This window comes from Theropithecus gelada, chromosome 11, assembly GCF_003255815.1.
Source record: "Theropithecus gelada isolate Dixy chromosome 11, Tgel_1.0, whole genome shotgun sequence".
Classification (NCBI taxonomy): Eukaryota; Metazoa; Chordata; class Mammalia; order Primates; family Cercopithecidae; genus Theropithecus; species Theropithecus gelada.
In genome coordinates this window covers 115,126,270-115,142,633 of record NC_037679.1, presented here as the reverse complement: position 1 = coordinate 115,142,633, position 16,364 = coordinate 115,126,270, and the positions used below count along the sequence as shown (strand labels likewise).

The following is a 16,364-nucleotide window of genomic DNA, read 5'->3' as shown; positions in this document are numbered from 1 at the left end:
TCTAAACGGTTTTATTTTGTTTTAAAAAAAGGCATCAGGCGTTTCTCCTTATTTAGGCTATCTATCTCTGCCTTTTTACTTCCACTGTATTCTAGTCATTGGTTTTATTAAGAGTTACAACTACCTGAGCAAGTACTTTTTCTTCTATTACATATTAACTATTACTCTCACTTTAAATTTTTATGAATCATGTATTCTAAACTACAAATGCATAGCTATGTCCTAACCATGGGTACCATTTTTTATAGTTTGTTTCATTATAAATTCGTAGGCTTATTCATTGTTGCATCATAAGTGAAGAATGTAGGAACTCTCAGTGAAAAGACTCAGAACACCACAAAAGGAACATCTTACTGAATCAATGCATTAGTTGGAAACAGCAGCAAAATAGCTTGTTTTTTCTCCCCTTAATTACACGCTTTACTATTCTTCAGTAGATGGTGCAAACTTTTCACTGTTATTTAAGAATTCTAAGTTTGCTTCATCCATTACTTGTCTTTCATTTTCTGATACTTTGGTATCCTTTCCACGGAATTTTTTCTTTACAATAAAAATAAATACAGTAAGTAAAACAAGTACCGGGAACACTAGGGCTACCTTCAAGCCGAAGAAGGCTCTTCTGTGAAAAGAGAATAAGGAAAATAGATTATTAAATTGTGAAAAATAGCTTACATTTTTTTCTCCCCAGTATGCAGACCTTAAAAGAAAAAACAAACAAACAAACAGAAGTTATAGACACAAATATTAAGAAAGCAATTCTGTTTATTCTTTTCATTGGGACATAAAATTCTTTCCTATTGTTATTTTTTTTTTAATATGAAGCTACAGAAACTAAACTCCGGCTGTCTCTAGCTTTCCTCTGGGAGGGAGAAACATATACAGCTCCAACCCCCTCAAACCATCTCATTCTACCCAAGGGCGGGAGAGAGAAACTGAAAAGCAAGTTTGAAGTTCACAATCCAGAGTTACAGTCTCAGATTGAGACCTTATCATAGAACTGTAGAATGCTACTTTTTCTCCAGCACCTTACACCACATTAATAAACGCTTATATACAGCCATTCCTTTTACCCAGTACATTTTGTCTGGCTGTCAAGAAAAAATTGCAAATCTCATACTAAAAGGCAATAAACACAGTCTGAAAAGAATAAGATTGAAAGCCAGATCCAGGTATATAAGGGATGTTGGAATTATCAAAATGGAAATTTAAAACAACTGTTATTAATTTGCTAAGGGCTCTAATGAGTAATGTAGACAGCATGCAAGAACAGATGAGCAATGTAAACAAGGAGATAAAAATTCGAAGAACCAAAAAGAATCACTAAAGATTAAAAAATACTACAACAGATATGACAAATACCTTAATTTTTTTATTATTAGATAGAGCACAGCTGAGGAAACTATCTTTAAGTACATCCCAATACAAATCTCCAAAATGAAAAGCAAAGAAAAGTAAGACTAGAGGAAAAAAAACAAAACAAAACAGGATAGCCAAGAACTTTGTGATAACTATGCGTGTATAATGGAAATACTTGAAGGGGAGAAAGAAAGGAACAAAAGAAATATTTGAACTAATAAGCACTGAAAGTTTTTCTTGAATGAATGTCAGACACTAAACTACAGACCCAGGAAGCTCAGAAAACACTAAGAAGGAAAATTGCCAGAAAAACTATGCATAGATTTGTTATTTTCAGACTGCAGAAAATCAAAGATGAAGAAAACATCCTGTAAGAAGCCAGAAAAAAAAAAAAAAAAAAAAAAAACCTTATGTATAGAGGAGTAAAAGATTATAACAGACTTCTCTTCAGAAACCATGCACTCCAGAAGAGAGTGGACTGAAATATTTAAAGTGTTAAGAGAAAAATACCTCCAACTTAAAATTCTGTACCCTGTGCAATTATCTGTCAAAAGTTAAGTTGAAATAAAAACATTGTCGCACAATAAAAAACTGAGGGACTGTTTTGCCAGTACACTTGTCTTTCAAGAAATGTTAAAAGAAGTTTGTTAGAGAGAAGGAAAAGGATATAGGTCAGAAACTTGGATATAAAGAAGGGAGAACATCAGAGAAGAAATCAGTTAAGGTAAAACAAAAACAGTTTTATTCTAAATTGATTTAATAGAAAACAGTTTGTTCCAAACAATAATGGCACAATGTGTTTAATAGTATTTAATTTGCATGTTTATTCATATGTTTATGTATGATTACACATAAGTGGAGTAAATGACAGCAATGACACAATGGATAGGAAGGAAGAATGAGGGTTATTCTGGTATTATTAGGTACTCTTACTGTCTGTGAAGTTATAAAGTGTTATTTAAATGTAAACTTGGATTGGTTCTAAATGTCTATTGCAAACTCTAGGAAAACCACTAAATATTTTAATTAAAACGGTACAACTAGTAAACTAATAAATAAGATAAAATGAAATTATATAAAATGCTCAATTAAAACAACAGGAAGACAAAAAGTAGAAGACAAACATAGGATCAAAGAACAAGGGCAGCAAATAGAAAATAGTAACAAATATGGTAATATTAATTCAATTACACTAGTAATCACTTTTAATGTCAATGATCAAAATGCATCAATTAAAAGATCAAAATTAGCTGGGCATGGGGCTGATGTCTGTCATCCCAGCACTTTGGGAGGCCAAGAAAGGAAGAATGTATGAGTCCAGGAATTCGAGACCAAACTGGGCAACAAAGTCAGACCCCATCTCTACAAAAATTCAAGTATTAGCCAGGCATGGTGGTGTACACCTGTGATCCCAGCTACGTGGGAGGCTGAGGCAGGAGGATCCCTTGAGCCCAGCAGGTTGAGGCTACAGTGAGCCATGTTCAAGCCACTGCTCTCCAGCCTGGGTGGCAGAGTGAGACCCTGTCTCAAAAAATATTAATAAGATTGTTGGTGGATTAAAACATTGGCACCGCTGAATATGAAACATGAGGTAAAAATTTAATAAAAGATTTAATGAAATATTTTAAAAAATGTTTTTAATTTCAAATTCCACTTGTTCATTGCTGATTTAAAAATAATTAGACTGAGGAATTAATGCTAATATTAATCAAAAGAAAGTGGGAGTTACTATATTTAAAACAGAGCAGTCTTCAAAGCAAGAAAATTGATCAAGGATTAAAAAAACGCCTTACGTAATAACGAAGGGATCAGTTCTCTTACTGTCCCTTGAAAAACATAACAATTCTTAATACGTAAGCTTTTAAGAATGGAGTATCAAAATATGTTAGGAAAAAATAATAGAACTTCAAAAAGAAATGAAGCCCTCAACATGGTCAACAGGTTCCTGAAAACTAGTAAATTTAAGTGAAATTTTATATTGTATAATGAAACCAATTTTACCACAGATAATTGGTGTAAACAAGAGTTAAGTTCCTATGGCATACAGTATATTGTTTTGCTTAATGTCAGTTTCTAAGAACCTATTGACAATAAGTGGAGAATTAATGTAAATGAATCCATAATTGTGTTAGGAGACTTCAAAATGCCTCTATCAGAAATGGGCAAATCTAGCAGGCAAAAATCAGTAAGGACATAGTTTAACTCAATGACACTATCAATCAACAGCATATAATGAACACTTGTAGACTACTCCATCAAACAGCAACAGACTACAAAGTCTTCCCAAGCTCACATGGATTATTCATTGAGATAGACCACATTCTGAGATATGAAACATTTCTTAAAAAATTTAAAAGAATGGAAATCATGCAACGTATTTCCTCAGACCACAATGGAATTAAACTAGAGTTCAATAACAGAAAGATAACTGGAAAATCTTAATATATGTGAAGATCAAACAATACACTTCTAAGAAACATATGAGTCAAGGTGAAATCTCATGAGAAATGTAAACATATTTGAAATAAGAGAAAATAAAATTATAGTATCAAAAGTTATGGGATGCCACAAAAGCAGGGTTAGAGAAAAATTTGTAGCATTAATGCATATATTTAAAATGAAGGAATATCTGAAATCTATGGCTTAATCTTTTACCTTAACAAAGTAGAAAAAGAAGAGTAAATTAAATTCAAAGTAAGCAGAATTAAAGAAATAATGAAAAGTAGAGCACATATCAATGAAATTTAAAACAGAACATGAACAGAGAAAATCAACAGAAACAAAAGCTATTCCACTGAAAAAAAAAAACAGTAAAATTGATGAGCCCCTTGCCAGGCTAATGGAGATAGAAAGAAATACACGATTTATAAATATCAGAATTGAAAGATGGAACATCACTGCAGATCCCATAGACCTTAAAAGGATTAAAAAAAAGAATGTCATGAACAGCACTATGGCCCCAATTTTATTAACCTCAACGAAATGGACCAATTCCTTGATAGATACGATCTACCTAAATTCACACAAGAAGAAATAGACCATCTGAATAGGCCTATATCTGCTAAATAAATGAATCAATAATTCATAACCTTCTAAAACAGAAATCACCAAACCAAGGTGGGCTCATGGATGAGTTCTATCAAACACTCACTTAAGAATTTATACCAATTCATTATAATCTCCTTCATAGGATAGAAGCAGCAGGAATAGTTCCTGTCTCATCCCATGAGGTCAGCATTATCCTACTACACAAAGCAGACAAACATATTACAAGAAAAGAAAACTACAGAGCAATAAATCTCACAAATATAGATGCAAAGATTCTCAAAAATAGCTAATTGAATCCAAAATTATATAAAAAATTATATGCAACAACAAAGTGGAATGTATCTCAGGTTTATAAGACTGGTTCAACATTCAAAAATGAATTATATAATTCGTTATATTAACAGGCTAAAGATGAAAAAAAAATCACACGATCACATCAGAAAATGCAGAAATGCATTTGAGAAAACCAAACACACATTCATGACTAAAACTCTCATTAAACCAGGAATAGAGAACTTTATCAATCTGATTTAAAAAAATCTGCCAAAATCCTACACTTATCATACTTCACGTCAAAGAACCCAAAGATTTCCTGCCAAGGTCTGGAACAAGGAAAGGATGTCACCTCCCATGACTGATTTTCAACATGGTACCGGAAATCCTAGTTAATGTGATTTAAAAAAAAATGAAAAGGGAATGAAATGTATACAAGCTGAAGGGAAGAAACAAAACTGTCTTTTTTTTTTTTTTTTTAACATATGTGTATGTAGAAAGTCTCAAATAATAGACAAAAATACCCTGGAACTAATAAGCTATTATAGTAAGATTGCAGGATACAAGATGAATATAACAAAATGAAAAGTTTTCTTATATATTATCAATGAACAAGTAGAATTTGAAATTAAAAACACATTACTATTTACATTGGTACCCCTGAATATGAAACATGAGGTAAAAATTTAATAAAATATATACAAAAGCTGCATGCAGAACACTATAAAATTCTGATTAAATAAATCAGAGAAGAACTAAAAAAAGAAATGATATTCCATGTTCATGTACAGTATAGAAAGACTCAATATTGTCAAGATGTCAGTTCATCCCAGTTTGATATACAGATTCAATGCACTCCCAATCAAAATCTTCATTAATTATGTTGTGGACATTGACAAACTAATTCTAAAGTTTATATGAAAAGGTAAAAGATACTGAATAGCCAAGACAATACTCAAGGAAAAGAACAAAATGATAGTATTGATACTACCTGACCTCAAGACTTACTATAAAGCCGCAGTAATAAAGACAGTGTAATTTTGGTAAAATAATATACAAATATATCAGTGGAAAGAACAAATAGCCCAGAAAAAGACCCACTTAAATATAGTCAACTGATCTTTAATAAAGAACTAAGGCAATACAATAGAGAAAGAGTTAATATTTTCAATAAATGGTGCTGGAATAGCTAGATATCCATATGCAAAATAGTGAAATTATGCTTCACAAAAATTAACTCAAAATGACAAATGTAAAATGTAAAACTATAAAAAATATAAAATGTAAAACTGTAATCTATGAGGTAACACAGGAGAAAACCACCTAGGATTTGTTTATGACTTTTTAGATGCAACAGCAAAAGCACAATTCATTAAATAAATCATTGATAAGCAGGTCTTCATTAAAATTAAAACTTTCTGAATAGAACAGTTATCCAGGCATGTATCTTAGGTTTGCAAGACTGGTTCAACATTCAACTATCAATTTGTCTTGGCTATTCAGTATTCAACTGTCTTGCTTATTCAGTATTCAAATATTGATTATATAATTCATTATATTAATAAGCTAAATAAGATAAATAATCCCAAAATTACATCAATAGGAGGCTAAGGGAGGAGGATCGCTTGAGCCCAGGAGTTCAAGACTACAGTGACCTAAGAAGGTGCCACTGCACTCCTGTTTGGGCAACAGAGCAAGACCCATTTCTGAACAAAAAAAAAAAACAAAAACAAATTCTTCTCTGAGTAAGTGAGAAATACACTGTCAAGATGATAAAATGAGAGCCAGAGGACACAGACTGAGAGAAAATATTCACAAAAGACATCCAAATAATAAATATGGGAAATCTCTGTGCTTTCTGCTCAATTTTACAAAGAACTCTTAAAACTGAACAATTTAAAGAAAAAAAACAGTTAAAAAAAATGGGCCAAAGACCTTAACAGATACTTCTCCAAAGAAAATGTAGAGGTGGTAAATAAGCATATAAGAAGATGCTTCACATCTTATGTCATCAAGGAAATGCAAATTTAAGGCAAATTTAAACAACAATGAGATACTACTATATACCTAGGAGAATGGCCAACATCCAGAACACTAAACATTAAATGTGGATAAGGAAGTGGAGCAACAGAAACTCTCATTCATTGTTGGAGAAAATGCAAAATGATACTGACACTTTTGAGGCCAGTCTGACATTTTTAAATAAAATATACATATTTTTGCCATATGATCAAGTAATTGCACTTTGGTGTTGATCCAAAGGAGTTGATATCTGTATCTACACAAAAAAACTGCACACAGATATCTATAGAACTTTTAATTATAATTGCCAAAACCTGGAAGCAATCAAGATGTCCCTCAGTAGACAAAACTGTGGTATATCTAGACAATAAATTATTGTTCAATGCTAAAAAGAAATAATCTATCAAACAAACACCTAGAGGAAACTTCAATGCATATTACTGAGTAGAGAAGCTACTCTGAAATGGTTACATAATGTATGGTTACAACTATGTGATCTCAAACAGACAAAACTATGGAAATAGTGAAAAGACTAGAGGTTTCCAGGGATTAGAGGGAAAGGAGGGCAGAGCACAGAGGGTTTTTAGGGCAGCAAGACTACTTTTTATGATAGTGTAATGGTGGATTATATATCATTATATGGTCATGCAAACCCATTGAAAGTTCCACAACAAAAGTGAAACCTGATGTAAACTATGGATCATGAATGATAAAGATACGTCAATATGGGTTGTCAATTGTAACCAATGTACCACCCTGATGGGAAATGTTGGTAATGGGAGAGGCTATGCATGTGTTGGAGCAGGCAGGATATGAGAAATCTCTGTGCTTTCTCCTCAATTTTACTGTGATTCTAAAACTAGTCTAAAAAATAAAGTCCTTTAATAATCATAAGATAATCATTTAACTTTCTGTGTATTAATTGGAAAATAACTGCTCTTTTAAAAATTTCCACTTTAAACAATCCAGCAGTGAACACAGGTGACAAATAAGGGCCATGTGTGAGCTATAATATGTCAGGAGAGTTGTAAAGAGGGATGGTTATTTCTAGCTGGCTGAGGTGGTGCAAACTTTTGAACAAAGGGTGTATGAGATAAGCTTGAAGCATGCACTGGATGTCAGAAGCCTAACACTTGCCTTAATTGGCTAAAATCAAGGTGTTGGTAGAGCTGCATCTTTTTTAAAATTATTATTTATTTATTTTTGAGATGGAGTCTCACTCTGTTGCCCATGCTGGAGTACAGTGGCAGGATCTTGGCTCACTGCTACGTCTACCTCCCAGGTTCCAGTGATTCTCCTACCTCAGCCTCCTGAGTAGTTGGGATTACAGGCGCCTGCCACCACACCAGGCTAATTTTTGTATTTTTTAGTAGAGATGGGGTTTCACCATGTTGGCCAAGCTGGTCTCTAACTCCTGACCTCAAATCATCCACCTTCCTTGGCCTCCCAAAGTGCTGGGATTACAGGCATAAGCTACCGCGCCCGGCCCTGCATTTTTTTTTCTGTAAACTCTAGGATCTGTTTCCTTGTCTTTTTCCACTTCTAGAGGCGACCTACATTTCTTGGCTTCTGGGCCCTTTCTTCCAACTTCAAAACCAGCAACAATATGCATAGTCTTTCTCAATCACATCCCTCTGATCTCTTCTGTTGCTTCCCACTTACATACACACATACATATATATGTGTGTGTGTACACAACACATACACATACACGCATTTCCTTTTAGTTTTACGTAAACCATCACTAAAGGAAAGGAAACTAGTATGGTTTTTTTTTTTTTTTTTTAATTGTTTTAGGGGTCTTTTCATACTGAAACTAAAGTAACTAAAGTAATGGCTATCCTAAAATGTGATGTTAATGCTTGGATTTGGTGATCATTGCTTTGGGGAGATTCTGAGGAGCATCTTGTCAGTTGCCCTTAAAATGAGTTATAATTCCAATTAAAAATAAACACTTTCTTAAAATTATGTCATTAATGTAAATTTAGTAAGTGTTGCTTTTTTATTTCTTTCCATACTTTTATTCATAGAAATAAAATCTAGCATTGAGGAAGACATTTTGTATAATAAGACTTAAAGTTAGGAGAATGTGGGGTAGTGAATGCTGCTTTACTAGAATTCCAGCAAAAGCCAGATCATTACTTGTTGGGAATGTTAGACAGTGAATTTACGCATTAAGTGAGAGAAAGTTCTTCTAATAAATTTGACCCAGGGAGTTTTCTCCAGGGATTTAACCTGAACTAAGAAACATTCCCCACTTTACATAAATAATAGCATGCTCCATGTATTCTTTATGCTTTCTTTTTTTCTTAACATAACAATATATTGTGAATAGGGTCCATATTAGAAAATACGTATCTTTTTTCTTCTTTTTTTAAGAACTCAGTATATTCATTTGCCTGCATGTGTCATTATTTGATACCTTATTTATATTTACATGTTTTCAGTATTTTGGGAATATACCTAGCTACAGGATAAATTTCTAGAAGTACTCCCACTGGCTCAAAGTCATTTACTTTGCAATCACAATCTGCAATCAACACCTTTGTTGACAATCTGGGTGACTTTTAATTGCAATTCTGTTATTGTCAATGAAAAAAAAAGATGTTCATCTTTTCATATGTTTCATAACCTCTAGTGACTTTTTTGGAAAATGTTTGATGATTTTTTTTTTACTATTTCCTATATTTTATAGCAATTTTAGTTTTCCAGAAAAATTGTACAGAAAGTATGGAGGGCTCCCTGCCCAACATGTGCAGTTTCTCCTATCATTAACCCCTTGTATTAGTACAGCATATTTGTTCCAAATGATGAAAGAATACTCATATATTATTCAGTCCATATTTTACATTAGAGTTCACTTTTTATGTTGTAAATTTCCAAAGGTTTGGCAAATGCATAATATTATGATCCAACATTATAATATCGTGTAGAATAGTTTCACTGGCCTAAAAATGCCTTGTGTCAGACCTATTCATCAATCCCTTCTCCCCACTGAGCCCCAAGAAACAACTGATCTTTTCATTGTCCATTGTTTTGCCTTTTCTACAAAGTTATACAGTTAAAATTATACAATCTGAAGCTGTTGTAGGCTGTCTTCTTTTATTTACCATTTAAATTTCCTTTCTTTTTGTAGATTGATAGCTCATTTTTTTAATTGATTGATGTGGTTTGGATTTGTGTCTCTGCCCAAATCTCATGTCAAATTGTGGGAGGGGCCTGGTGGGGGATGATTGGTTTATGAGGGTGGATTTCCCCCTTTCTGGTCTCAAGATAGTGAGTTATGAGATCTGATGGTTTAGAAGTGTATGGTACTTACACCTGTGCACTCTCTCTCTCTGTCTCTCCTGTTGCCATGAGAAGATATGCTTTGCTTCCCCTTTGCCTTCTGCCACGATTGTAAGTTTCCTGAGGCCTCCCAGTTATGCTTCCTCTAAAGCTTGTTGAACTGTGAGTGAATTTATCCTGTTTTCTTCATAAACTACCCAGTTTCATATAGTTCTTTATAGCATCCTGAGAATGGACTAATACATTGATGACTAATATTCCATTGTATGAATGTACCACAGTTCAATTATTTGTTTACCTATTAAGGACATCTTAAATGCTTCCACTTTTTTGCATTCGAATGCAGGGTTTTTTTGTGGGCATGTTTCAAATTAATTTAGGTAAATATCTGGGAGCATGATGGCTTAATCATACAATAAATCTATTTTTGCTTTGTAAAAAACTTTAACTCTGTCTTCCAACATGGCTGTACCAGTTTACATCACCACCAGCAATGAAAGAAAATTCCTGTTATCTCTTTCTTGCCAGCATTTGGTGTTGTTTTTGTTAATTTTTGAGAGCTTTTTATATACATCAGACATTTGCCTGTGTCTGTGTCTGACTTAGAAATTCTTCCAATTTATCTTTTGTTTTTGAACTTCACTTAAAATAAGTTTTGGTGATGTAGTTTTTAAAATATTTTATTATTTGTTCCTTTTTTATCTTCTTTGTTTTAACATTTATTTTAGGTTCAGGAGTACATGTGCAGGTTTGTTATATAGGTAAATTGCATGCTATGCAGGTTGGGTGTATAGACTTATTGTCACCCAGGTAATAATCATAGTCACTTATAGCTTTGTATCTTCATCCTCCTCTCACCCTCCATCCACAAATAGACCCCAGTGTCTCTTGTTCCCTTCCTTGTGTCCATATGTACTCAATGTTTAGCTCCCACTTAAAAGGGAGAACATGTGGTATTTGATTTTCTGTTCCATATTATTCAAAATCACTAATTATTAGAGAAATACAAATCAAAACTGCAATGAGATACCATCTCACACTAGTTAGAATGGCTATTGTTAACAAGTAAAAAATAACAGATACTGACAAGGTGGTGAAGAAAAGGGAACACTTATATGTTACTGGTGGAATTGTAAATTAGTTCTGCCATTGTAGACAGTAGTCTGGTGATTTATCAGAGAATGTAAAACAAAATGACCATTCAGCCCATTAATTGTATTAGTGGGTATAAACCCAGAGCAATAAAAATCCTTCCACCATTTGTTTTTAAACTATCATTTGGGGCATTTGGGTCATACTTAGTGTTATAGTTTCGTTGTGTCCCCATCCAAATCTCATCTTGAACTATAGTTCCTATCATCCCCAAATGTCGTGGAAGGGACCCAGTGAGAGGTAATTGAATTATGAGGATGGTTACCTCCATACTGTTCTCACAGTGAGTGAGTTCTCCCGAGATCTGATGGTTTTATAAAGTGCTTTTCTCCCTCTTTGCTTGGCACTTCTTCTTGCTGCTGCCATGTGAAGAAGCATGTGTTTGCTTCCCCTTCTGCTATGATTCTAAGTTTCTGAAGGCCTCTCCAGCCATCTAGAACTGTGAGTCAATTAAACCTCTTTCCTTTATAAATTACCCAATCTTGAGTATGTCCTTATTAACAGTGTGAGAATGGACTACTACAGTAAATAGGTACCAGGTAAGGGGGGACTGCTGTAAAGATACCCCAGAATGGGGAAGCAACTTTGGAATTTGGTAATGGGCAGAGGTTGGACTTGTTTGGAGGGCTCAGAAGAAAACAGAAAAATGTTGGAAACTTTGGAACTTCCTAGAGACTTGAAGGGCTCAGAAAACAGGAAGATGTGGGAAACTGAAACTTCCAAGAGTCTTGTTGAACAGCTTTGAACAAAATGCTGATAGTGATATGAATGATAAAGTCCATGCTGACATGGTCTTAGATGGAGATGAGGAACTTGTTGGGATCTGGAGGAAAGGTCACTGTTGCTATGCAAAGAGTTGGGTGACATTTTGCCCCTACCCTAGAGATCTGTGGAACTTTGAACTTGAGAAAGATAATTTAGGGTATCTGGTGGAAGAAATTTATAAGTGGCAAAGTGTTCAAGAAGAGGCAGAACATAAAAGTTTGAAAAATTTGCAGCCTGATGATGCAGTAGAAAAGAAACCCATATTCTGGGGAGAAATTCAAGCCAGCTGCAGAAATTTACATAAGTAATGAGAAGCCTAATGTTAATTGCCAAGATAATGGGGAAAATGTCTCCAGGGCTTGTCAGAGAACTTTGGGGCAGCCCCTCCATCACAAGCCAGGAGGCCTAAGAGGCAGTACTGATTTTGTGGGCTGGGCCCAGGGACTCCTGCTGTGTGTAGCCTAGATTCCCAGCCACTCCAGCCATTTTTAAAAGAGGCCATGGTACAGCTTGGGCCATGGCTTTAGAGGTTGCAAGCCCCAAGCCTTGGCAGCTTCTGTGTGGTGTTGAACCTGCAGATGCACGAAAGTCAAGAATAGAGGTTTGGGAACCTCTACCTAGATTTCAGAACATGTATGGAACTGCCTGGATTTCTAAGCAGAAGCTTGCTGCAGGGATGGGGCCCTTATGCAGAATCTCTGCTAGGACAGTGTGGAAGGGAAATGTGGGGTTGGAACCCCCACACAGAGTCTCACTGGGGCACTGCCTAGTGTGGCTGTTAGAAGATGCCAACCATCCTCTATACCCCAGAATGGTAGACCCACCAACACTTTGCTTTGTGTGCCTGAAAAAGCTGCAGACACAATGCCAGCCCATAAAAGCCGCCTGAAGGGAAGCTGTACCCTGCAAAGCCACAGTGGTAGAGCTGTCCAAGGCCATGGGAGCCCACCTCTTGCATCTGTGTGACCTGGGAGTGAGACATGGAGCCAAAGGAGGTCATTTTGGAGCAGTAAGTTTTAATGACTGCCCTATTAGATTTGAGGCTTGCATGGGGCCTGTAGCCTCTTTGTTTTGGCCAATTTCTCCCATTTGGAATGGGTGTTTAAACCAATGCTTGTCCTCCCCATTGTACCTAGGAAGCAACTTACTTGCTTTGATTTTACCAGCTCATATGCAGAAGGGACTTACTTTGTCTCAGATGAGACTTTGGACTTGGAATTTTCAGTTAATGCTGAAATGAGTTAAGACTTTGGGGGCCTAGTGGGAAGGCATAATTGTGTTTTGAAATGTGAGGACATGAGATTTGAGAGGGGCCAGGGATGGAATGATACGGTTTGGCTGTGTCCCCACCCAAATCTCATCTTGAACTGCAGTTCCCATAATCCCCATGTGTCATGGCAGGGACCCAGTGGGAGGTAATTGTATCATGGATATGGTTACGTCCATGCTCTTCTCATGAAAGTGAATGAGTTCTCATGAGTTCTGATGGTTTTAAAAGGGGCTCTTCCCTTCCTTCACTCTGCACTTCTTGCTGCTGCCATGTAAAGAAAGATGTGTTGGCTTCCTTTTCTGCCATAATTGTAAGTTTCCTGAGGTCTCCCCAGATCTGAAAAACTGTGAGTCAATTAAACCTCTTTCCTTTATAAATTACCCAGTCTTGGGTATGTCTTTATCAGCAGTGTGAGAATTGACTAATACACTTAGAAACACATTTTGTTTCCTCCTAGATAATTAAAAGAAATCCTATATGAGTAGTTGTAATACTTATAGTTTCACATGTAAAATTTGTGTATTTGGTCAATATATAAATTTCAAATTAGAGTTTCTATAATAGGTAAGGTACAATTGTAGCAGCTTCTTTTCTTCCAGATGATTACCCAGTTATCTTAATGTCACTAAGAGAATACCTTTGCCTATGAAGAGTATTGAAACATTTTTTTTCCATATTTTTCTCAATGACCATATAACCAGAAGCCCAGCTGGTCATTCTATGTCTTCCTAGAGAAGCCAGAGGAGGAGAATTTTGTAATAAAAAGGGATTAAAATACAAATCCTAACTGTATTTCTTTTAGTTGTGCTATTTTGGACAAGTTATTCATTATTCTTAAAACTTGTATTCTTCATAAAGAAGAAGGAGAAAATAACAATTTTCTATAGTTTCTATGATTATTAAAATGAGATACCAGAATGCCTGACACAATACTAAATACAAAGCAAGTGTTCACTATATGGTAGCTATCACTATTAATATTATAATCACACTAAAAATGATAGACTTTAGAAATTAATATAGTCAAAGAAAAAATCTATTAATAAAATATATTTATGACAACTTACCCCAAAAATGTGGAATTATATATCCTACAAGCCCCTCGTGCTCCACAGCTGGTGGTGGACCACTTCATACACGTTGTATCAATCAGAGCCCCAAAATATATTGGAACTAGAATTCCTCCTGTAACATGAGATAAGAAGATATCAATCCAAGTGAAATGCTTCAAATGTAACTGGGTGATATTCTACACTGATACATTTTGAGTTAAAAAAAGTTTAATACTTTGGAAAGTTATTCCATTGTTTTGACTTACATCCACCCAAGAATCAAAATTGTTAGGAATCTCTAAGGCCTAAATCATATGGTAATGTCCTAGACATACCTGATCTACTATTCTCTCCCTATACTCATAGGGAAGAAGGGGCATTATATACCTATATACTCTGTTCTTCCTATAACATCAATTAACTTAAACTTGATTGGTAAAAGGGGAATGTTATTAGTAAAACATGAAAATCATGTTGATTCATATAAAATTTGTCTTAGGCAAGAAAGACTGGATTACTGGGAATAAAATTACAACTTTATGGGAAAAGGAAAAAACTCTCACCTCAACTGCTGCAAAGTCAAAGATTTTTAATACTATTTTAAGAAAATTAAAAAGTGAATGCTTACATCAGGATTCCCTCCCCAGAGACGTTCAGGCCCAGCTTCAAAGAGTGCTCAGCTACTGGCCAGTTTTACTTCTTTCTGGGCTCAGAGTACCATTTCCTCCTAGTTGGTGCTCTTAAAGCCCACAATCCAGCATTTTCTTTCCATTGATTTAATGTTTTTCTTAATATCTCCTAAAGCAGCCTAGGCTGTATAGGTTAGGGTCGCTGATAAATTTTGCTTCTGTTAGTGATCTTACCACAATAGCACATACATTTCAATGGTCAGTCCCTAAGGCAATTTTTATTTGTAGTGCATGATTTCACGGAAGGTACAGCATTCCAGGAATACAATTGTTTATATGACAAGTATACATTCTGAGATTAACTCCTAGTTTTAAGCATAGGTAATTTGGTCAAAATTCTGAAGGACATCATAGTACGGAGCTATCCTTCAGATGTCAGAACTGAAGCATACAAGATTTTACTTTGTTCTTGTTCTTTTTTGTGGTTCATACTTTTCAGATTTTATTTTGTCAGAAAACATGACAACGATTTGTATAAGACAGTTTACTGATTCTGCTTATTTTTAATCATTCTCGATTTTCTGAGAGTAAGAAATATTAGAATCACAAGGGAATAGTGCCTGAGGCCAATGTAGCTGAGGCAATCTAGTACTGACAAAATGGGTGAGAAATTTGCAGATTTCAAAAACTCAGAAGCACCTTTGAAAAATGAAAAATAAATGCCAATAATTAATTTTCTTCACATTATGCCACTGATTTAAATAAACTTTGTGAAGTAAATGTGTTAACTAACAAACTAGGACTTAATTACTGGAATTAAAAACCTCTGATGACCTATTTTCTAAATAATGTTTTCAGTTTAATACACTATAGATTATAATAGACTTTCCACAGTTTATACACATATCATATTTAAGACGACTGTTTGTGAATTGGAAGTTTGATACTGAGTATGGATTTTTCCCATAGAGGCATTTGAGCTTCATTGTGGCATATAGTGGACACACTGAAATTGGATGCTCACAATTAGGATGGCCAGATTCATTTTTTTCTATTTTATGTTGCTAAAATAATTTCCATTTTCATAGTCTCATTTCAACATATCAGAAGAAATACTAACTACCCAGAACTATTTTCAGCCTCTGTGTTCCAAGTTCAAAGAGTGAGGTATCTTCTCTGAATCTGAAGGTAGAGAACTGCCAAGATTACAGAGACTGGAAGATTAGGGACACAGAAAGGGAATACTGGGAAGAGAACTGATGTAACCCTGCAGCATCTCCCATCTTCTCTCTCCTATTCCCTTTGCATTTCTTTTTACCTTTCAGGATCTGTGACCTTCTCACCAAATACACTTCATGACAACTCGATTGTAATTTGGCCATACTTTTTCCTTTGCTTGCATGGGTCCCAGAAACTGAATCCTCCCACTTCCTTTTCTTTTTGCCATCGGTGGTTACCTATGGGTCATAATCAGTCCTCTGCACCAATCCCTAGATGAATGATGGCCTT

At 34.9% G+C, this 16,364-nt stretch overlaps 1 protein-coding gene across 1 annotated transcript in view; it reads right to left on the bottom strand.

Annotated features, from left to right (window-relative positions):
* Positions 1-423: 423 nt before the first annotated feature.
* The window catches only part of SLCO1B7 (solute carrier organic anion transporter family member 1B7 (putative)), a 74,295-nt gene continuing 58,354 nt past the window's right edge, over positions 424-16,364 (bottom strand). The window contains exons 12-13 of the mRNA XM_025401671.1: positions 14,242-14,359; positions 424-619 (exon numbers count right to left, since the gene is read on the bottom strand). Coding sequence (XP_025257456.1) covers positions 424-619; positions 14,242-14,359 — 314 coding nt within the window. The remainder of the gene's footprint in view (positions 620-14,241; positions 14,360-16,364) is intronic.